Genomic DNA, 22,905 nt, shown 5'->3' on the forward strand with positions numbered 1-22,905 from the left:
GCTGTAAATGATTGTTGAGATAAGTGTGTTTGCTATGTTGTATGAATGCTGATATGATGTTGTGCTTAATGCTAAATTGATTAAATTGTTATGATATACTAAATATGAATATATCACTGTAAGCTGAATCTATGAATATAGTTATGTGATGGTATTGCTGAATGTATTAAACGTTAGTAAACTAAGCTAGTCTATATATTAGGATGGCTAGACCGAGGAGATCTGCTACAAACCCTCCCCTTCCTGCTGACGTGAACCAAATGGCTCACGCCATGGAGGCCATGGCAGCCACTGTTAGGCAGAGTCTAGATATGATTCAGCAGCAGCAAGCTGCAAACCAAGCCGCAGCAGCAGCACAGGCAGCAGCAGCTTCTGCCTCAGCTGCACCTCCTCCTGAATACCATGGTTTGTCAGAGTTTAGGAAGAATGATCCTCCTCAATTCACGGGAGTGGATGGACCAGATGCTGCTGAACTCTGGATTAGGGAGATTGAGAAGATCTTCCTAACTATGGGTTGCGCCGAAGAGAGGAAGGTGTTATATGCTACTTATATGCTGACAGGGGATGCAAAGATGTGGTGGCACGGAGCTCGTGCTATGCTGGAAGCCCGAGGTGAAGTCATCACTTGGGCTGTATTTAGAAGTAGTTTTCTGGGAAAGTGTTTCCCTTCTCATGTTCGTGCTGCCAAAGAGCGGGAGTTTCTAAACTTGGTGCAAGGAAACTCATCAGTTTATGAGTATGCAATACAGTTTGAGCGGCTCTACAGATTTTATTCTCACCCAACCTCGGAGGAGTGGAGATGTCAGAGGTTTTTAGATGGGCTGAGAACTGACATAAAGAGGATTTTGATTCCACTCAGGATTACTGAATTTGCTGACTTGGTGGATCAAGCCACCATTATAGAGAGTCTTAATGCAGAGGATGTTGGTGGAGTTGGGAAGGCTCCATCTAGTAGAGCTGCTAGTAGCTATGGTAATGGAAGTAAGGGTGCTAAGAAGGGCCCCTACAGTCGGTCACTACACCAACAGCAATCTCGACCATCTCAGTCGAGAGGATCGACAGCATCAGCCCCAGTGCCAATAGGGACTGCAACTTCTACATTTCAGCCTAGGGGAGTAACTTCTTCCACTCCTAGAGCCTCAGTGCCACAGATTGTCAGATGTTTCAGATGTGGTGGGCCACACTACCTGAGCCAGTGCCCACAGACTGATGTCAGAGTTTGCTTTTCATGCCAACAGCCAGGGCATCTTGCTAGATACTGTTTCATGCCTAGTGGGGCAGTTTTGTCTTCTGCTAACGCCTTGCACGTTGTGAGACCTAAAGCGACTAGAGCTCCGACGAGAATTAGATCGAGAGCAGAGGGACGTGTATTCACTATTTCTGCATCAGAGGCAGCCCAGGCGACAGATCTCGTTCAGGGGACAGCAGTAGTGGCAGGTACTTCTCTTTCTGTATTGTTTGATTCTGGAGCCACGCACTCTTTTATTGCGGACATTTGTGTGAGAACCTTAGGGTTATCAGTGAGCGATCTAGGATGTGAATTGGTAGTATCGACACCTACTTTAACTTCAATTAAGACTTCAACGGTTGTGTTAGGTGTCCCATAGTAATTGAGGGAAGAAGATACAAAGTAAATCTTATTTGTATTCCGATGTCAGGGTTAGATGTAATCCTGGGTATGGATTGGCTAGCTACCAATCGTGTGCTAATTGATTGTGGCCGAAGGTGTTTAGTCTTTCCTGAGCAGCAAGGCTGTGTAGAATTGATTTCTACTCGCCAAGTAGAAACATCCTTAGGTGAGGGAGTATCATGTTTTGTTTTGTTGGGAGTTATGAATGCAGAAGTGGAGCAAGGCCTTCAGTCAATACTAGTAGTACGGGAATTCCCTGAGATTTTCCCAGAGGATATTCCTGGAATACCTCCACGTAGAGAGGTGGAGTTTGCTATAGATTTGATTCCTGGAGCTAAGCCAGTGTCTGTAGCACCTTACAGAATGGCGCCGAAAGAGTTGATGGAACTTAAGGAGCAGATTGAGGATCTAATGCGGAAACAGATGATTAGGCCGAGTGTATCACCTTGGGGAGCACCAGTTCTCTTAGTGAAAAAGAAGGACGGCAGTTCTAGATTACGTGTTGATTATCGCAAGTTAAATAAGTTGACAATTAAGAATAAGTACCCGTTGCCGCAAATCGATGGTTTGATGGACCAGCTGAGAGGTGCTAAGGTATTCTCTAAGATTGATTTGAAGTCTGGGTACCATCAGATCCGAGTGAAGGATGAAGATATTCCTAAGACTGCTTTCCGCACTAGATATGGCCACTATGAGTATATAGTGATGCCTTTTGGAGTCACAAATGCTCCAGCTGTATTTATGGACTACATGAATCGGATCTTTAGACCTTTCCTGGATCGATTTGTGGTAGTCTTTATTGATGATATTTTGATTTATTCTAGTTCGTCAAAGGAACATGCAGAGCATTTGAGGACTGTACTTAGTGTCTTAAGAGAGAAACAATTGTATGCTAAACTGTCTAAGTGTGAGTTTTGGCTAAAGGAAGTGAAGTTCCTTGGTCATGTTATATCCGCTAAAGGAATTGCAGTTGATCCTTCCAAAGTTGAAGCAGTGTTGCAGTGGGAAAGGCCGAAGACAGCCACAGAGATTCGTAGTTTTGTGGGTCTAGCAGGTTACTACCGGAGATTTATAGAGGGATTTGCGAAGATAGCTGCACCATTAACATGGTTAACTCGCCGTGATCAACCCTTTGTATGGACTGAGGAATGTGAACAAAGCTTTAATGAGTTGAAGCAAAGACTAACTTCCTCTCCAGTGTTGATTCTCCCTGATACTAATCGACCGTTCGAGGTGTATTGTGATGCTTCCCATCAGGGATTGGGATGTGTGTTAATGCAAGATAAGAGAGTGGTAGCTTATGCATCTCGCCAATTGCGAACTCATGAGCGAAATTACCCGATTCACGACCTTGAGTTAGCTGCTGTCGTTTTTGCTCTGAAGGTGTGGCGGCACTATCTTTATGGAGCTCGGTTTGATGTGTATAGTGATCACAAGAGTCTGAAGTATTTATTTGATCAACGAGAGTTAAACATGAGGCTGAGACGTTGGGTGGAATTCCTTAAGGATTATGATTTTCAACTCCAATACCATCCAGGAAAAGCTAACGTGGTGGCCGATGCATTAAGTAGGAATGTGGTTCAGGCATTCTCCTTAAGAATTAGTGAAACTCTTTTGGTAGAACAATTCCAAGATCTGAACATACATGTGGACTTATCACCTGAAAAGATTAGTTGTAGCCGAATTATGGTGACTAATAATTTCTTACAGGAAATTAAAGACAAACAACTGTGGGATCCAATGTTATGTCGGATTGTATTTCTCTTAGGGACAAATAAAGCAAAGGGTTTTAGTAAAGGTGCTGATGGTATCCTCAAATGCCAAGGTCGAGTTTGTGTCCCTAGAGATACTGAATTAAAGAGAGCAATTCTAGAAGAAGGACATAAGGGTAATCTCAACATTCATCCTGGTGTTACCAAGATGTATCAAGATCTAAAGCAGATGTTTTGGTGGCCAGGCATGAAGCGAGAGATAGCTGAATTTGTTAAAGCTTGTTTGACTTGCCAGAAGGCAAAGGCGGAGCACCAAAGCCCTCCAGGAGAGTTGCAGACAATGGAAATTCCAGAGTGGAAGTGGGACCATGTGACTATGGACTTTGTGTCCCATCTACCTAGAACAGTTAAAAATCATGATGCCGTATGGGTCATAGTTGATAGGCTAACCAAGAGTGCGCATTTCTTGCCAATTAACATGACCTTTAGCTTGGAGAAATTAGTAGAATTGTACATTAGAGAGATTGTCAGGTTACATGAAGTACCTTCTAGTATTATCTCTGATAGGGATCCTCGATTCACTTCCCAGTTTTGGCAGAGTTTCCAAGAGGCTATGGGCACAGAGCTGAGGTTGAGTTCTGCATATCATCCGCAGATAGATGGTCAATCTGAGCGTACTATTCAAACCTTAGAGGACTTATTGCGGACTTGTATTGTAGAGCAGAAGAGTAATTGGGAGGATATGCTTCCTTTGGTAGAATTCACTTATAATAATAGCTACCATTCGAGTATAGATATGGCACCATTTGAAGCTCTGTATGGTAGAAGGTGTAGAACCCCTATCTGTTGGTTCCAAGATGGAGTACATTTGATGGTTGGACCTGAAATGCTGCAAGAAACTAAGGAGAAAGTTGAACTTATTAGAGAAAAGCTGAGAGCTACCCAGAGTCGACAGAAATCTTATGCTGACTGACGCAGAAGGCCTCTAGAATTTGAGGTTGGTGATCACGTATTCTTGAGAGTATCACGCACTACAGGTGTGGGGCGAGCCTTAAGAGCCAAGAAGTTAACACCTAAGTTCATAGGACCGTATCAGATATTACATCGTAGAGGACCAGTAGCCTATGAATTAGCGCTACCACCTCAGTTGTCAGAACTACATAATGTTTTCCATGTGTCGCAGTTAAGAAAGTATGTTCCTGATTCGTCTCATGTAATTGAGCTTGATGTTGTGGAGTTACGAGATGATTTGTCTGTGGAGGTCCCAGCTGCTCGTATCGAGGATACTAGAGTTAAGGAACTTAGAGGCAAATCTATTCGATTAGTAAAAGTTGTTTGGGACCCAGTAACTGGTGATGCCACAAGGGAGTTAGAGGAAAGAATGAGAAAGTTGTACCCTCATTTTTTCTCTGAGTGATGAAATTTTCGAGGACGAAAATTTATTTTCGGGGGGAGAATTGTCAGGCTAGAGATTTATTATTGAGTAATCTATAATATTTTATACTTGTTCAATGTTAATTGAAGGATTATTTGGTATTGGAATAGATTTAGATGGAGTTTTAAATTATTTATAAAAAAAAAAAAAGTGAACAGTGTCGGATGAACAGTAAAACCGCCTATGAACAGTGCAAATCGCGTACAAACCGTGTATGAACAGTGAAAATCGTGTATGTACAGTGATTGCTGACGTCATGAGTGACATCATCATGACGCCATGGCTGACGTCACATACGCGTACAGTGCGTGTACAGTATGCGTGCACAGTATTTTCTGGTGTAAATAGTGCCCTGAACAGTGTTTCCGGCGTGAACAGTAAGGCGGTGAACAGTGTTTCCGGCGATGAACAGTAAATTTCGCGCATGAACAATAGATTTTGAAAATTTTCTATAAAAAGGGGGCTTCACACGAAATTTTTATTTCTTCACCCTTATCCAAGGTTCTCAAAGGTTCTAAGGCCAAAAACTACCATTTCTCTCATACTAAACCTTCCTAAACTTAGATTTCTCGCCAGATCTGAGATCCTACGTCTATTCTGAAGGATTTGAAGTAAGTTTCTTTAAGTTTAAAGCTAGATTTACCGTTCGTTTCTCTTCTCCTTCTCTTTCTCATAGAAGTTTATGGTGTTCTTAGGAGAAACTCCGTTCTAAAGCTGAATCTTCGGTGAATCTTGCATTAAAACATGTAATATTTGGTAGATCTAGTGTGAATCATCTTTCTGAGGTAAGGGGAGTTTACTTTAACCTATGAACTACATGTAAGTTCATGCTGAGCTGCTGTGCTGTGTTGTCTGGATTTAGATACCGGAATGGGTCGCTCCCGGACCGGCTCGGTTCCTTCTGGATTACTTAGGCTGTGAAACCAGTTGGAAACCGTATTCATGCTGTGCATTAGATGGGCTGGAATGCATGGGGCTATTGCTGTGAGAAATATTTTGCTCTATATATATGATTTTATTTTATTTTTGTAAGCTCACCCTTGCATTTCTTTCTATGTCGTTGTGTGCGTGTGTACTGCGATGATCGTACGGTGGTACGTGAGCAGATGTAGCAGGTGTTGCATCTACTTCACAGGCTAAGGGGCCAGTGAAGAAGTGTTAGAAGCTGGGGTCAAGTAATAATGCATCAAAGTTCTTTTTCCCTTATATTTTGAGACCTCATGTAGAGGGAGCTACGTAGTATAATTTTGGGTATTTTGAATATTATGAACTAATGTAATATTGTGTTGTTTTATTGGATATTTGTTGTAAGAAACTCTGTTTTATTTTGAATGAGAAGAGAATTTCATACTTATATTTTCTATACTTTATTTTGAATAAGTTTGTGATGTAGAAACAATGTTCTCGGTTCCTTATAAAAGGGGTCGTGACAGGGAAGGTATCTGCAATGGCACTCCGAAGGTCAAGTAAGTATTCGGTATAGAGTAATAAATGTCATTAAATATTCTAAAGTCTCACCCTTACTTGTCCTTCTTACTTTCCTTTTATAGGCAATATTGGACTAATGGGCTTGATGAGTCAGGCCTAGATTAACCTTTTGACTGCTTGGATAATTAATCTTTTCTTTATTAGTTATTTACCTTAATTAACTTATTAATTTATTTTGATATGATTGAAGGGATGACGGTACCTCTCATCCGAGAGTCAGGCCAAAGGGGTGTTATTACCTATCGTTCGAGAGTGAGGCTGAATGAATGTTGGTACCCCACGTCCAGATATGAGGTTGAAGGGGTGGTGCGGCCGAAGAGGTGGTACCTCTCGTCTAGAGGTGAGGCTGAAGGGATGTTGGTATCCCTCGTCTAGAGATGAGGCCAAAGGGGTGGTGAGGCTGAAAGAGTGTTGATACTTCTCGTCCAGAGGTGAGGTCGAAGGGGTGTTGGTAACCTTTGTCTAGAGGTAAGGCCGAAGGGGTGTTGATACCCCTCGTCTAGAGGTGAGATCGAAGGGGTGGTGAGGCTGAAAGGGTGTTGATACCTTTCGTCCAGAGGTGAGGCCGAACGGGTGGTGAGGTCGAAAGAGTGTTGGTATGCCAAAGGGATGTTAGTATCCCTCGTCCAAAGGTGAGGCAAAAGTGGTGTCAGTACCCCTCGTCTAGAAGTAAGGCCGAAAGGGTGTTGGGTTCCTAATTTATTTAAAGATGACTGAATAGTGCTTTATCTGGTACAAAGGGTATTTAAGACATTTTAAAAACAATTAAGTTCTTTGTTGTTTTAAATTACCGTTTAGCATTCATTTGTCATAATTTAACAGTTTAAATATTTCTAGACACTTTCCAAAATTTTTCTAAAGAAATAATTTGCGTATAATTATTTTTAATTTTATTCTAATTATTTATTATTATATTTTTCTGTATTTTCTTGATTATTTTAATATTGCTTTAGGTTAAATCACCCTAATTAAGCTCTAACTAATGAATTAACCATGTACTAACTTTTTGACAAGTTTAAGAACGTGCGTAACAAGTTGAATTCAAGTTCAATGTGTCAAGGTAGGCTTTAGTGAAAAATATTAATTGAATATCATCAATAAAAATTTAACTAATGTTATCTAGTCTCTAAATCAAATATTATCGATTTTTATCTTCATGTTTTTTTTAATGATTTTTTTCATTCTTTCATGAAAATTTTCGTGTCCCATGACCGTAATAATGTTCTATTTTTTTTAAAAAAATTATTCTAAGAATTTAACATTTAAAAAATCATTAAAAATATCAATAATTCATACCTGGCGCTTTGGCGCGCAACAGAGAGTGGAAACGCATAGCAGATGGCGTAGCAACGCAGAGCTAAGCACATAGAAGAAGCATTCATTGAAGTGTTGTGCATTGAAACCCATATCACTTGAAGCCTTGGCACGCAAGAGCGCGTTGCAACTCATAGTGCAGGGCATCGCAACACGAAACTGAGCATCCAAGTAAAACCTAGACTGGAACTTTGCACGTGACAACGCACATCAGTTGAAGCCTTGGCGCTAAGAGCGTGGGAACGTAGATCATATGCAGCCAAGGTGCGCAACTGCGCGCCTTCGCTCCAGCCACTGCGTGTTTTGGTGCAGAATTCTGCAACTTTATAACTTCTTCTTCTTGCCAATTCTGGACGTTTGAAGCTTCTGTATCACTTTTAGAATATTCCAGAACACCTAGGGATAACTAACTATCAGAATTTCAAAGGTTAAGTCAAAGAATTAAAGGAACTCTATAAATAGGAATTAGAAACTTAGAAAATGAGCTTTTTGTCATTTTTAGTTTTTGGTATTCATTTTGTAACCGTTTTAACTTCCAAGGGAAGTCAGAGGGAGAAGAGAGGAGCAAACTTTGTTCTTCTTTGCTAGAGGAATATGGGGGAAGGCAAAGTTATGGAGATGGCTCTCTGCTTTTCATCTTCTTTTCTTCTTGCTTCTCTCCATTTCATTGTAATGTGTTTCTAACTCTTTTTGTTAGGGATTTATTGTAACGCTCCTAATTTTGTAATATTAATTTTGATAGTTATATAAATATATATATATATATATATATATATATATATATCTAAATGTATATTCATTTGTGTATGTACGTATATATGTATTTATGTGTAAGCATGACTGGTTGGGCAGAGTGCAGGGTGAGATACTGAGCTATTCTCGCTGTAGCGAGAAGGCCCTGGAAGGAAGAACCAGAACTGTCGCCTTCTCGCTGTAGCGAGAGAGCGACAGTCTGGGGTGCATTTCTGGGTGCAGTCTCACTGTAGTGAGAGGGTCTCACTGTAGCGAGATTCTGCAGAAACCAGAGTGCAGTTTTCTCTGGTTTTTTTTGCTGTAGCGAGAGGGCGTGTCGCTGCAGCGAGAATATCTCGCTGTAACGAGAGTGTCGCGATCAGAGGGGTTTCAAAAAGGGGTTTAGGTATTTAAGATTCATTTCCTAAATTCCCTCCGAAATCTCGTCAATCCTCTCGACCCAGAATCCTTGTCCACCAATTAACTGCCTCCAAAGTCGTTCGGGAACGAGATTGGAGTTCGGATTTGTGTGGGGAACGGTTGGAGGTGAGTTTTAAACAGTTAGGGTTTTCATTTTCCTTGCCTTTCTCTGTTCTTAGTAATTTTCGGGGTTCTCATGAAATTCTTCCGTGTGTTTAGGCCGAAAACCGTGTGGGGAGCATTTTCGTGGTTGAGTTCAGGTGTGGGTCTTCAATCTAAGGTAAGAGGGACTCTACCCTACTCTTTTATGTGTAATTTTCTGTTATTCTGTGGAACGTTGTGATGTGGACTAGTTAGAGGATAGGAAATTGTTGAGATATGTGATTTGAATTATGTATTGAATGTTGTGAATGCGCTTGGGCACTCGTGCCGTATAATTGAATGAATATTGTGTGAAATGTGGGCCTGAGGGTTGTCTAATATGAATGGAAATAGGCTAGGGGCCGTGTGTCTGGAATGAATTGTGGGCTATGTGCCGTATACTAAAATGTGTGTGCGACTAGGGCGTGCAACGCTGTTGTAATATGCTGTGAATGGTTCAGCGATACACTGGGGGTGCGGGAGATGAGAACGGTAGAAATACCTTGGGGAAGAGGGAGTGGTGGTGACACCGACTGTGGAACGGGTGCATCACAGGCCACACACTCTCTTCCTGACTAGACCTCTGACCATTACCTTTGATGAGCGACCTGTGACTGCCCACGTGGTATCCGTGAGGCGGGGGTAACTGGCGACCATTCATGGTGTAAATCTGTGATCACAATGTCAATGTGAGTATGGCTGGCATGCGTATGCATGGGTTCATGATTTGTGCTTGTGGATGTGATAATGTTGCTTGTGCCTGTATTTGTTTAATGTATTAAAAATATGCTGGAGGTGAGACTCTATGCTTAATTGTATGTTTGGTAGTGTAGAGTACTCACCATTACATTCATTTTTCAGGTAATCAAGCCGATCAGCACCGGGCTCAGTGAAGGGGTGGATGGAACTGCTATAGGGCTTAGAATATTATTTTGAAAACTATTGTATTTGGAATAAGTCCTATAGCAACTGTTTGATATAATTTATAAACCCTTTCTTTATTTGAAATGCTTAATGAACTTGGATTGAAAATGAAAATTTTATTATTTCAAAAATTTGTGAAATTCTTTATTTATTGAAATTAAATTAAGGTGTTACATTTATGGATCTAGAATTGATATATTGATTTCGTTTTGACTCTGAACTTTGAGTATTTGATTTGATTGAGAGATTAATTCTGTGTTTAATTGATCTTTGAATGGAAATTCAATTGATTAATCAAAGAGTAACCTTTACTAATGGAAATTGGGTTTGTTGCTTGGATCTGAATTAATCACCAAAACTATTGATTTAGGAATAAGTGGTCTTAGTTTTGCAATATTTTGGTTCTAATTCGTAATGCAATATTGAACTAAATTTGGCCTAAGGAATTAGGGAGATTTGGTTGAATATTAGGACCAATGAGTTTAGGAATCAATCTTTGGTTATTGTAAAGAGAAACCTATTGTCAATCAATCAAATGCTTGAATGTTCAAAGGCAGAACTGAATTGATATTGATATTCTAGTAAAATAAATTCCTAACTTTCCTCCATTCGTGATTCATTCTGATAGTATAATTTAACATTCTATTTTTAACAATTTCTCATTTCTTTAAATTTGAATTTTACTTTCTTGCATATTGAAATCAGTTCAATGAACTATTTGGTGCAAATGGTTATTGTCTTATGAATTGGTGATTAAAAATAAGATCCTAGAGAACGATACTTGGGACTCAATCTGATTTCCACATTTTATAACTTGCTACAACTACCTAGTACACTTGCTAGTAGTGAAATTACATCATTTAAGTGTTGCGATAGAAAGTGTGTATCAGAACTCCATCAAGTGTTTGTGTGGATCTTCTTCTGCCAGTCCATGAAATTTGGACAGCAAATATATCAATCCAGACTTCAATTCGTAGGTAGTTGTGCCTTCTTGTAACTAAGGCACTTGGATGCAAAGTGGTTGGTAGCCAACATCAGGTGTAGCCAACTCCTTCAAGGTTCTCTCTTGGTTGTTTGCAGTCATATCTCTTGTACTGTGTTCTCTTTGTAATCAATGAAGCCTTAAATGTGTCCTCTCAATCTCAGGATCTAATGGATACAGTGTACCTACTCTAGACCTGGTCATGCACGATTAGAATAACCAAGAACATCCTACACTTAATGCACTTACTGAGTGAATAGTGTTAGTTTACAAAGCATGTACCATAAGAATGTGAGATATGGATCAAGTGAAACCTTGATAAATCTCTTTTGGTATAAGAAAACACCACAAAAATTTTTAAAATTTTTTGAAATGCACAATTATGTGAACTAGATGTCCAAAATAAAAAAAAAAGGTTAATAAATGGCAGAAAATAAAAAAATTTAAGAAAATAGGAAAATTTTGAAAATCGAGGAAACCCCAATCAAAAAAGTGGGTTGTAGTGGATAGGAAATTTTTTCTACCCGAAATGCATATGAAATAAAGTCAATTCTGAGTTTTCTAGCCAAAGTTATGCCTATTTTAAGTTTCCACAATTTTTTCTTTGCTACTCACTTGTATATTTTTTTCTACGACTATTTTTTCAAATCCATCAATCTATTATCTAAAAGGCACTAAAAGAAATAAGGATACAAAAATTCAACTCAAAATTCAATCTCTAACTATTTTATTTGATTTTTCTAAAATAGGTGAATAGTAAGTGAATAGTAACCTACAGTAGCAACAACAATTAAGACTAACTCTTCTCTTTTTCACACCTACTACTCCTCTGTTTTGAGCATTCAATGGTTCTGTTATGAGTTACAGGATACAACACGCACAAACAAATCACATAGAAAGCAACACAAACGAACAAACACAAATGAACTACATAGGGAATTTAACAAAACAGCTAGCACACATAATAAAAATCAAAACAAAATGACTTGTATCCCCGACAACGGCGCCATTTTGACAACCACGTTGTAATGGTTTCAAACAAAACTAGATTCCTCAAATAATTTTGCAATATAGGGAGCAAACATAGGTCATCTCATAAGGACACAAATTCATTCTGTTTCCAATTTTAAACATGCAATAGTGGTCAGATTGGGGTGATTCTTACGATATTAAACAGAAACGTAAATTGGCAACAGAGAATTGAATTAAGCCCAAAAAAATGCAGTAAAACAAATTGAATTAAATAATTGAATTAAACTCAGAAAATAAATTAAATCTAGAAAATAAATTCAATTTCAAAAAAGAAAAACGAATTAAATCCAAATCATGAAACGAATTGAAGGACGAACGAAAGCAATTAAAATGAAAACAAAACTGAAAACACAGATTAAAAATGAAAACAAATTTAAAACAAAAACAAAAAATAATTTAACCCAGAAAAACAAAAACAAATTGAAAACGAAAAAAATTGAAAATGAAAGGAATTGGAAAATGAAAAAGAAAAACGAGTTGGAAGTAAAACCCAGAAAAATGAATGGAAAATGAAAAGGAAAAAGCAATTTGAGAGTAAAATAAATGCATATTAAAATGAGCGAACACAATTAAAACCATGAATCACAGATGTAAAATCCCAAATTTTGTCAACTTAGCTAGTAACCCTTAGATCTCATTTGTTGGCTACATATCGTTGCTAGTGTCGGATTAATTAACTAGATGCTAAATTTTCTATTTTATTATCTAAGGAGAATATTGAGTTAGACCTCTAAGTTCTGCATTTTAGAGTAACTGCATACAATTCACTTGGCTTCGATATCATCCAAATTTCTCTGATCATTTTAATTTATGTTGCCAAGAATACCCTTGCGAATCTTGTTCAAAAAGCCATATTTTGTCTTATGTAAATTATTGAAAAATCATGGTTATCCGTCTCAAAAAACGTGAGATTTTGTAATCATTGCACTTTAGCCGTCGTAATCATTACATGAAATCTCACGAAATCTAGTAATCATTACATCAAAGATTTCCAAATCTAGTATCGGCCACTAGATTTTCATGCAAAATGTTCTTGTCCCCTAAATTGCAAACATCGTAATTACTCAAATCTTCCCAAATCTAGTATCGGCCACTAGATTTTCATGCAAGAAATCCTTATCTCCCGATTTGCAGACATCATCATTGTGGAACATTCTTTTCTTTTCTTCTAAATAGCCGACACCATGATTCCTTAATTAAACCTTTCTTGAATTTAGCACCATGCAAATGTCTTGTCCACATGTCAACCTAGTCATGTCACATTCCTTTCTGGCCAATCAAAATTCATGCAAATACTGCCCAAAATCTTCTCTTTGGAACATTGTGCAAATTTTGGGATTTGCACCACCCAAAATCGTGTGCATGCAATTGGTAACCATTCCATTCATTTTGCTTGCTAAAAGTGTGTATGTTTTGCTTGCAAGTTTTTCTAAAATGTTCCTATTCTAATTTGAAAACTGTGACCACCCTTTCTTGTATGATTTTTACCCATTTCACTTTATTTTAACATTTTGGAGCTATGTGTAATTTTAGAACCTACAAGGCTTGTCCAACAAGAAAAAATCGTGTCTAATTGCATTTGGCAATTAAGGCTTTGACCCTCTATATAAATTAATTTGCCTACCCCATTTACTCATTTTGCTATCCGAAAATCGAGACCTTTTCTCTCATTTCTCTCTCACTTTTGCTCCCTAACTTCTCACTCTCTCAAAATCTCTCATTCTCTCAAAGGAACCGAGAGGTTCCAGCCCACAAAACCCCATCATCCTCCCATCCAAACCGTGCAAACACTTCATTATTTTTTCACCAACATATTCCTCCATCTTTCCTTCAAATTTTCGTGTTGAAGAAGCTTGCTTTGGAGGAAGATCTCAAGCTCTTTTTGGTGCTGTTTTCTCGATCCAGCAAAGTACCTTGGAGATCTACAAGTTCAGCCTTTTTCTCCTTCATTTTACGTCTCAAACTCAAAGGCAAGGGGGAGTTCTCACTTACTTGTCTTTATTTGCTTTCCCTTGGCTGTACTTGCGAAAACCTTTGAACAGTTTGCAATTTTCTCTTCAATAACTTTTGACAAGTTGAAGTTATCCCTTGCATGTTGAATTTTCCTCTTGTACTTCACTTTTCTTACCTCTCAAAGTTTGGTTTTGCCTTGGATGAGGTAATCTCTTTGAAAGCTTGAAATTTTGATGATTGCATGTTGATTTCTCCTCGTGCATGTCACAGATTTGCACTTGACTTGTTGATTTCCTTGTTCAAATAATAATCTACCCTTGAAACCATGGAACCGTGAACTTGCATGATAAATTTCTTCACTTCCATGTCAATTTTAAACCTTGCATGTTTCAGTTTTCCACTTCCAAACTTAATCTTCAACTTTAAACAAAAATCCTGCACTTAGATGATAAGATAATGTGTTACATGTTAAGTTCTTGTCTTCCATGTCTCGAATTTCCTATCCTTTAACCTTAATTTCTTCTTGAATTAAGTTTACCTTTTTAGATTATGAAAGTTAAGTGATTGAGTGCCAAAAGTCCTTGTATGTGCCTCGATTTTACCCTTTCTAATCAATCCTTTTTGGAAATAATGTTCTGTACTTTGATGATGAAGGTATGTGCTTGCATGTTAGTTTTTCTATCTTGCATGTTGTGAATCTTAGTGAAAAGTAAACTTTGTTGTTGGATAGATTTGAGCCTTGCGAAGAAGTCTAGTGTTTTCATATTTTGGTGCTTTGAAACACTTGGAAAAAGTTTGTGTGAACTATGAGAAGAAATTATATAAAGAGATGTACTACTCTTGCTTGGAATATCTCGTGTAACACCTCAAATTTTGGTCATGTTAATTATCGGTATTTATACGTGTATATGGATTAAATGGATGTTAGAATTGCACTTAAGTGCGTAATGGTGAAATGAGAATGAAGAAATTGCTTTGAATGTGTAGTGAAGGTGTTTGTGTGTATGGTTATGCGTATATTGATGTATCTTGTGGATTTTGAATTTATGCATTGAAAAATTGTTGTGCTCGACTGTTGAAAAGGTGATAAGTATCTGGTGCAGAGTGTTCTCGCTACAACGAGTGGATTCTCGCTGTAGCGAAAGGGCTCTGGGAGGAAAGGGAAAAACTGTCGCCTTTTCACTGTAGCAAGAGGGGTCTTGCTGTGGCGAGATAGCGACAAAGGGGAATGCATTTCTGGGTGCATTCTCGCTGTAGCGAGATTCTGCAGAAATCAGAATGCAATTTTGTCTGAGATTTTCACTATAGCGATAGAAGGCGTTGCTGCAGCGAGACACCTCTTGCTGCAGTGAGAATATCTCGCTATAGCGAGAGTGTCACGATCTGAGGGGTTTTAAAAGGGAGTTTAGGGATTTGAGATTCATTTCTCAAAATTCCCTCTCAAATCTCTTCGATTCTCTCTACCCAAAGCCCCATTTCACTGATTGATTGTCTCCAATTCTGTTCGAGAGCTTAATTGAAGGATGAATCTGTGTGGAGAACGCTTGGAGGTGAGTTTTAATGGTTAGGGTTTCGTTTCTCATCCCTTTTTCTGTGTTTGTGATTTCCTTGGGTTCTCATGGAGTTCTTCCATGTGGTTAGGCCGAAATTCATGTGGGGAACACTTCTGAGGTTGAATTATAGCGTGGGTCTTCAATCCAAGGTAAGGGAGGACTCTACCCTACTCTTTTTGTGGGCAATTTCGCTGTTACTTTATGAAATATTGCAATGTGGCTGAGTTGGAGGGTAGAAAACGTGTAGAGAATGAGAGTTGATTGTGAAATGTGATGAAGGCCATGTGTCGTGACATGTGAATATCGTGTGTGAGGACGAGAGGATATGTATTGGATGGAAATTGCTGTGTACGGTGACGCGTAGATAAATATAGGCTATGTGCCGTGAGCTGCTAGTGGATATAGGCTATATGCCGTGCAATATAAATGAAAAGGGGCTAGGTGTCGTGTATTATGGATAACTATAGGCTATGTGCCAGTGTTGTGAAATAAATGTGGGCCTAGTGCCATTTATTGCGAATGAAATGCAGTTTGGGTGTTGTGTGAGGCATGAATGTTGAATGTGCTGTGTTTATAAACGAATGTGGGCCTAGAGCCGTGTATTCTGAAATAATAAGAATGGGGCGGGTAACCGCCAGTGTACAACAAAGTGAATCGGGCGAGTTGTCGCCCATATAAACATTGAGAATGGGGCGAGTTATCACCGATATAAATACTGTGAATAGAGCGAGTTGTCGCCAGTATAAACACTGTGAAAAGGGCAAGTAATCGCTGGTATAATGTACTGTGATGAGATGTGCTAATGCCGGTGGAAATATGCTGGGATGCTGCCTGTGAATATATATATATATATATATATATATATATATATACATATATGTACATATCTATTTAAATGAATTTAAATTGGTTTGAAGGTGAGACTCTATAATTGACTGTGTATTTTGGTAGTGTAGAGTACTCACCCTTACATTCATTTTTCAGGTAATCAAGACGATTAGCATCGGACTTAGTGAAGGGGCGGATGAAACTACTATAGGACTTAGGATTTTTAATTTGAAAACTGTTGTATTTGAATAAGTCCTGTAGCAACTGTTGATGAAAATTGTAAACCCTTACATTATTTGAAATATTGATGGATTTGGGAAATTTAATTATTTTAGAATTTTTTTGAAAATTTCTATTTATTTGAAAATAAATTTAAGGTGTTACATCTCGGTTTTCAACTATTCTAAAGGCATTACAAATTTGAATTTTTACTTTGCATGCCTTGTTTTGTGTAAGGAAAGTAAATGAAAGTGAAAGTGTGATGAACGAATTATTTTCTTCATTTGCAAAAAGATTTGTCGTCAACCTTCATCAAAATATGCAGAAAAATTTATGTAATCTAGGGTGCAAACCTAGGTTGTCTCCAATGACTTTGGCTTGTAACATACATTGAACTTGTTGTAAACATTTACTATGAAAGCAATTAAAACAAAGGGGTTTCGTGTGATTCTAATTTTAATGTAAAGGCAAGTGATGAAATTAATGAATCCAATCAATAAAATGTGCAATCCTTAGTTTGTTCATGTAATTCTGTCCCTATCCCTCTCAAGATTCAATAATTTTCCTCTTCTTCTGAATTAGGGTAACTCAAAAAGCATGAATTAACCTTAAAGTCCTATATGAATTAAGCAATTTACATGGGCTCCAACCCTTTTCCCTAAGATTATGCAACCTTAGAAATTAACTTAGGATTAAGCAAACCAAGTTAAGAATTTCATTAAAATGAATTAGGGTTAATTAAGCAATGTCCCCCTCATTCAAACATTAATTCAATTCAAGAGTTCGGGATTATAAATTCATAAAGGAAAAGGAATTATATTGACAATTATACCCAGGAATTCAAGAATCCATGAACTCACTAAGGATTACAAGAAAGTTTAGCCCTCCATGAGGATCGGTCTTACAAAATTAAGATGAAAGATAAAAGAATTCAATGACATCAATGCAAGAATTAAAGGAAAGTGAAGAGAAAATTGTAAATCAAACCCTAAGATTGGCCTTGGCTGTCACCCAAGGATCCTAAGCTCTGCAAAATGCTCCCAAAGTGGCAAAAAATCTAAAAATTATGAAAAGATTCGTACCCTAATTTCTAAAACTCTATATATACTATGTCTGACATGGCCCCACAGTGATTACTCTGTAAATAAGAGTGTTTACGCGCAGCAACTTCAGATTTTTCCCTTTCTGGAGTGATCACTCTCACTTCTGAGAGTAATTACGTGCAGGCATTTTGAGTCTGGAGCTCTCTAGAGTGAACACTCTCACTTCTGAGAGTGTTTACGCACAAGTGCTGTGAATCTGGAGCTTTCTGGAGTGATCACTCTCACTTCTGAGAGTGATTACGCGCAAGGCACTTCATTCTGGGCGTCTCTGGAGTGATCACTCTCACTTCTGAGAGTGTTTACGCACATGGACTTGAGGTCTGGAGCTTCTGGAGTGATCACTCTGGTATCTGAAAGTGGTTACTCTGGCCTATCCCTTGGAATCAGTTCCCTGGAGTGATCAGTCTGGTATCTAAGAGTGGTTACTCTCAGTTCATATTTTTTCCAAGAGCCAAAAATTCATGAAATTTGTCTAGAATTCCCTGCAAAATTATTCAAATGATCAAAATTGCAAAATATATTCACAAAAATTAATGGAAATAAGACAAAAATTAAGAAAGCTATTGTTTTTTTTTACCTAAATGAGATTTTAATGTTATTTACAATCTCTAAGTCTATTTTTTCTATTAAAACTTTATAAAAAACCAAACAAAATATCTATAAAGTGTGGATTCATCAAAGTGTTTCACCTTGACTCGGTTGATTGAATTTGTGCTGGACTATGCATGTTTGAGTGGTTGTTTGTTGCTTGTAAATTTGGATGATTGACCTTGTGTGAAAATGAGTGCAGGTCATGATTTTTACCTTACTATGGTCTTGGAAAATTCTAAAAATTACTTGTGTGAAAGTGCTGGAAAAATGTGAATGATGTGAATTTGAACACTATTCATTCTTGGTATTTCCCATAGAAAACTGTGAAGGAACATGATGTGATGCATGGCTGAAAATCTAATTTACTTGCTAATTACTATGAACTATGCAATGAAGCTACTATTTAGCTAGAATCACATGCATCATTCCCATTATACTGTGAAAGATTTGATGATCTATACTAAAATGAAGCTAAATTGATTTTAAAATTCTATGATCTTGATGATCTAGTGCCCTTGGGGCTGTTTGAATGAAAATGAGCCATGACTATGTATAGACTTGTTGGAAATTCTATGATCTAGCTATATTGTGAGCAATTGTGTATGAGGAATGAAAAATCAGCAAATGTTCTATGAGAAAAAGAGAGAAAAATCAAGAGGAAAGAACCTTGTGTGCTTGAAAATTAATTTGATTATTTGATGGTTTAAAAGGAGCCTAAGTTTGATTGAGATCTCTAATGGAGAGTGAAAAAATGAGAGGCAATAATCTTAGGTGCTTATGAATCAACTTGATTAATTGATGGTCTAGAAAGAGTTTAAGTTTGATTAAAATTTCCTAATGGAGAGAGAAAAATCGAGAGGACAAAATCAAGTGAGTTAGAATCTAATTTGATTATTTGATGGTTTAGAAGTTGCTAGAGGTTAATGAAAATTGATAGAATGTTTAGGATGAACTTGGATAGCAAAATTACATGGATTGAAAAGTAAGATTGGACTAAATTGAAAGAACCATACTCGAAACATGAAAAGAATAGAGTGAACCAAAAAGAGGATGTGAGTAAGAAAGAATTGAATGACTTGACCAAGGTATGATCCATACTATTGAATGTTGCACTAAAATTATCAATGAGTATGAATATATGAAACTATGAGTCTATGATGAAAGATCTATTCTATGCTATGAGTTCTTGAAACTATATTGCTTTGAAACTATTATGAACTCATTGAAACTACTATGAAACTCATGGAATCTATCTATTCATGCTACTGCATGTGACTCATGGAATCTATCTATCCATGCTGCTAAGTTTGATATGACTTCTAGCTCTATGCTCTATTCTATGATGCTAAGCCCGTGATGGCTTCTATTCTCACTGTGCAATAGCCTCCAAGCAGCTAAATGAAATGAGAAAACTATCAAAAGAAAACTGAAAATGCTAGTTCATGCATCATTCTATCTTTTGAATGACTTGATGGCATTACGGAGTGATGAAACGAATTTTGCTACTCGTTATGCACAAAGATTGTCATTAATCCTCATCAAATATGCAAAGAAATGAACGCAGTACTAGGGTGTTGTCCTAGGTTGTCTCCAAGGAATTTTTGGTTGGCAACATACATCGAACAAGTGTAAACATAGATTTTAAAGCAAGTAAATTGGGGGGAGGTTTGTCAATTTCCAGATTTTAATTAAGAGCAAAATGTAAACTAGTGAAATTCAATCAATTAAGGAGAGTAATCCCTAGTCAATCAATGAGTTCTATCCCTATTCTTTCAAATGATTCAATAATCCCCTATTTTCCCCTTGAATTAAGTTAATCTATCAAGCGTAAATTAACTTTAGCATCCCAATTAAAATTAACATCTTAATGGGCTCCAATCTCTATCCCTAAGATTAAGCAATCTCAAAGATTAATCAAAATTAAGCAATTTTTGATTAGAATTTCGTTTGGTAATTTAGGGTTCATTAAGCAATGTTCCCCTCATGTAAATTTCATTTCATTCAGAGATTGGGGTTAATAAATCCAAGGAAAGAAAGAGTAATATTGCCATTAAACCCAAGAATTCAAGAACCATATGAGTTGACTAGGAATTATAAGAGAATTTAGCCCTCCATATGGATGGGCTTCACAAATAAAAGAAAGAAATGCAGAAACGTAAGCAACATTAATGTAAACTCAATAAGAATCAAAGGGAAATTGAAAATTAAAACCTATAATGGACCCATGGCTGTCACCTAAGGCTCCAAAGCTCTGTCAAGAAAAATGTCCTAATTTGGCAAAGAGAATGAAAGAAAAATAAATGTTCGAGTCTTCGTACCCTAATTCCTAAAATCTATTTATAGTGGAAGACATGTCAGCAAAGTGTCTACTTTTGCCTTTGAAAGTGTCCACTTTGGGCCTTGAAAGTATCCACACGCATATTTACGTAAGTTTGCTAATTCTCTGGAGTTGCCACTTTTCAAGCTGAAAGTGGCTACTTTGGATGCGCGTAGCCACTTTGAAAGACAATAGTGACCACACGCAAAATGCTTCTCAAATGGCATCCCTAGAGCTCTCTGGAGTTGCTACTTTGAAGGTTGAAAGTAGCTACTTTGGAACCTTGAATGCCCAGACTTGCTGTAGTTGCCACTTTTGCTCCTAAAAGTGGCTACTTTGGGGGCAACTTTCATCCAAGGGCCAAGATATCTCAAAATTAACTTGGGGACTCTGCAAAATTATAAAGACAATTAAAATTGCAATCTATATCTATGTAATTAAATGCAAATTAACCAAAAATTAATAAACCTATGATATTTACTCAAAATGTGATTTCTATATTATTTGCACTATCTAAGTCCATTTTTTCTATCAAGGAGCACCAAAAAGGCAAGTAAAAATATAATAAAAAGTGGATTCATCATAACCCCAAACTTAAACTTTTGCTTGTCCTCAAGCAAATCAAATTTCAAGCAAATCAAATGAAGAGGGTTGGATTTATCCAAAAAAATTTTTTTTTTAGAAATTTTCATTTCAACTTCATGCTTTAATTAACACTTCCAACATCTTCACAACCATAGACTCATTCAACAGAGGAATCATATTCATGTTAAATATTCCATGCAAAGTCCCACTAAATTGAAACAAAAGAATCAAGTAAGGTTTCATGTGACTCACATAATGCAAAGAAACTATCCATCTCACAAGGTGGTGTTTCACTCATCACTCAATAACATTTCAGGCTAAGTGTTTTCCCTCAATCCATGCATTTAGCCTCACCCTACCATAGGCTTGCCCATATTCTCAATCTCCTTTGCCTAGACACAATGAACCACCTATCATGAGGGCTTTGTTGGTCACAAATGGGGTTAGGATAGGCTCAAATTTAATTAAGGAGGGTCACAAGATCAAGTGGGTACTCAAGATGAAGGAGTTCTTTTGAGTGATTTAGTACAACAACTAGAGTGGAATGCCTTAAATGATGTAGCTTAAGAGGTTCAAGCATTCTTTCACCACATTTTTTTTAATTTACCTTATGTGGAAATCCTTTTTCAACTCAAATGCCTTGCTATATTTTTCTTTCTTTCTTTTCTCCTTTTTCATTCATTCATATTTTTGTCATGTCATGGACTTTGACAATCATTTTTATTTTACATGTATTATGAACATGTATGCTATCCACCACCCCAAACTTAAGACATTGCTTGTCCTCAAGCAACTACAAGCATAATCAACACCCCAAACTTAGTTTCTTGCACTCAATCTTGAGGCAACTCAAAAGAAATACCTCTATTAAGGAAAGAGAATTATTTTTGTTGACTAAGTTTGGTAAAAGCAAGAAGTGGGGAACAAGGAAATGAAGTGCAAGGGTGGGGGGAAGGGTATGTGCAAAGAAGGCCTCAATCATCTAGATGAAAAATTGCCCAATGCATATTTAATCAATAAACAAGGCAAGTTCTAGAAGATGAATGCAAAAATGCATGTAATATGCACACAGAAAAGAAGAAGAAAGGCCCAATTCACTACCATGGTAAAAGTGATAATAACTTGCAAAATGAGAGTACAATTCACTAGACAAGAAAATATGTTCAAAATGGTAAGGACAGTAAATATGTACAAAAATGAGAATGAGTAAGAGTTGGATGGGAAATGCAATCAGAGCATAAAAGCAAAATACAAAAGAGAACTAGATTAAAAGGAAAAGAGAATAATTGAAATGAGGAAATATTTTTGTCTTTTATCTAGTACGGTGCAGGAAAAGTAAGCTACAAATAAATGAGTTCACCCCCCCTTTTATAGATGATGTACTCAAAGTTCAGGGGCATAATGATGCTCCTCCTGATGAAACTGAGGGCATCTAAGCAGAGAAAGAAAAGAAAACACGAAAGGTTGACTAAGTGGCATCTGCATCAGAGGTGGATGAGGTGGCTTCTTCATCTTCCTCTGCGTCTTTTGCTTCCTCTGAGGAACTGGAGTTGGGGGCATCTCTGGGTGCATTAGGATTGAATGGAGGCAGCTCATTCTGAACAGCAGCTCGGAGGAAACGGGTAGGGAAACGGGGGGCATGATAGATCTGGTCTGAAGTCATCCCCATCTTCTTGCCAATGTTCAGCATCATGGTCTTCATGAGGAGGAGCATATTGGTCTGACTAGAGTAGATGGCAGTCTGCCTCTGTGCTATTTGCTGCAGTTGCTCCTTGAGTGTTGCAGGGGTCTCCTTGTATTCCGCTGGTAGGGTGAGACCTGGGTTTGAAGACTTCTTTGGCTTAAATAGGCCCTTCACCAAGGCAGTGGAAATGGGAGGAAATGCTCTAACTCTCTACTGGTAGTCTCCAAAATCAACACCTGCATCCTGACACAACATAGTGATT

General features: G+C 37.6%; 1 protein-coding gene across 1 annotated transcript; it reads left to right on the top strand.

Moving 5' to 3' along the window:
• The first annotated feature begins 203 nt into the window (after positions 1–203).
• On the top strand, positions 204–1,607 carry LOC113866879. Its single transcript, XM_027501676.1, has one exon. It carries the CDS (start codon positions 204–206, stop codon positions 1,605–1,607), a length of 1,404 nt encoding a protein of 467 aa, XP_027357477.1.
• Positions 1,608–22,905: the final 21,298 nt, after the last annotated feature.

The sequence above is a fragment of the Abrus precatorius genome, unplaced genomic scaffold, assembly GCF_003935025.1.
Source record: "Abrus precatorius isolate BTA unplaced genomic scaffold, Abrus_2018 Scaffold5, whole genome shotgun sequence".
Lineage (NCBI taxonomy): Eukaryota > Viridiplantae > Streptophyta > Magnoliopsida > Fabales > Fabaceae > Abrus > Abrus precatorius.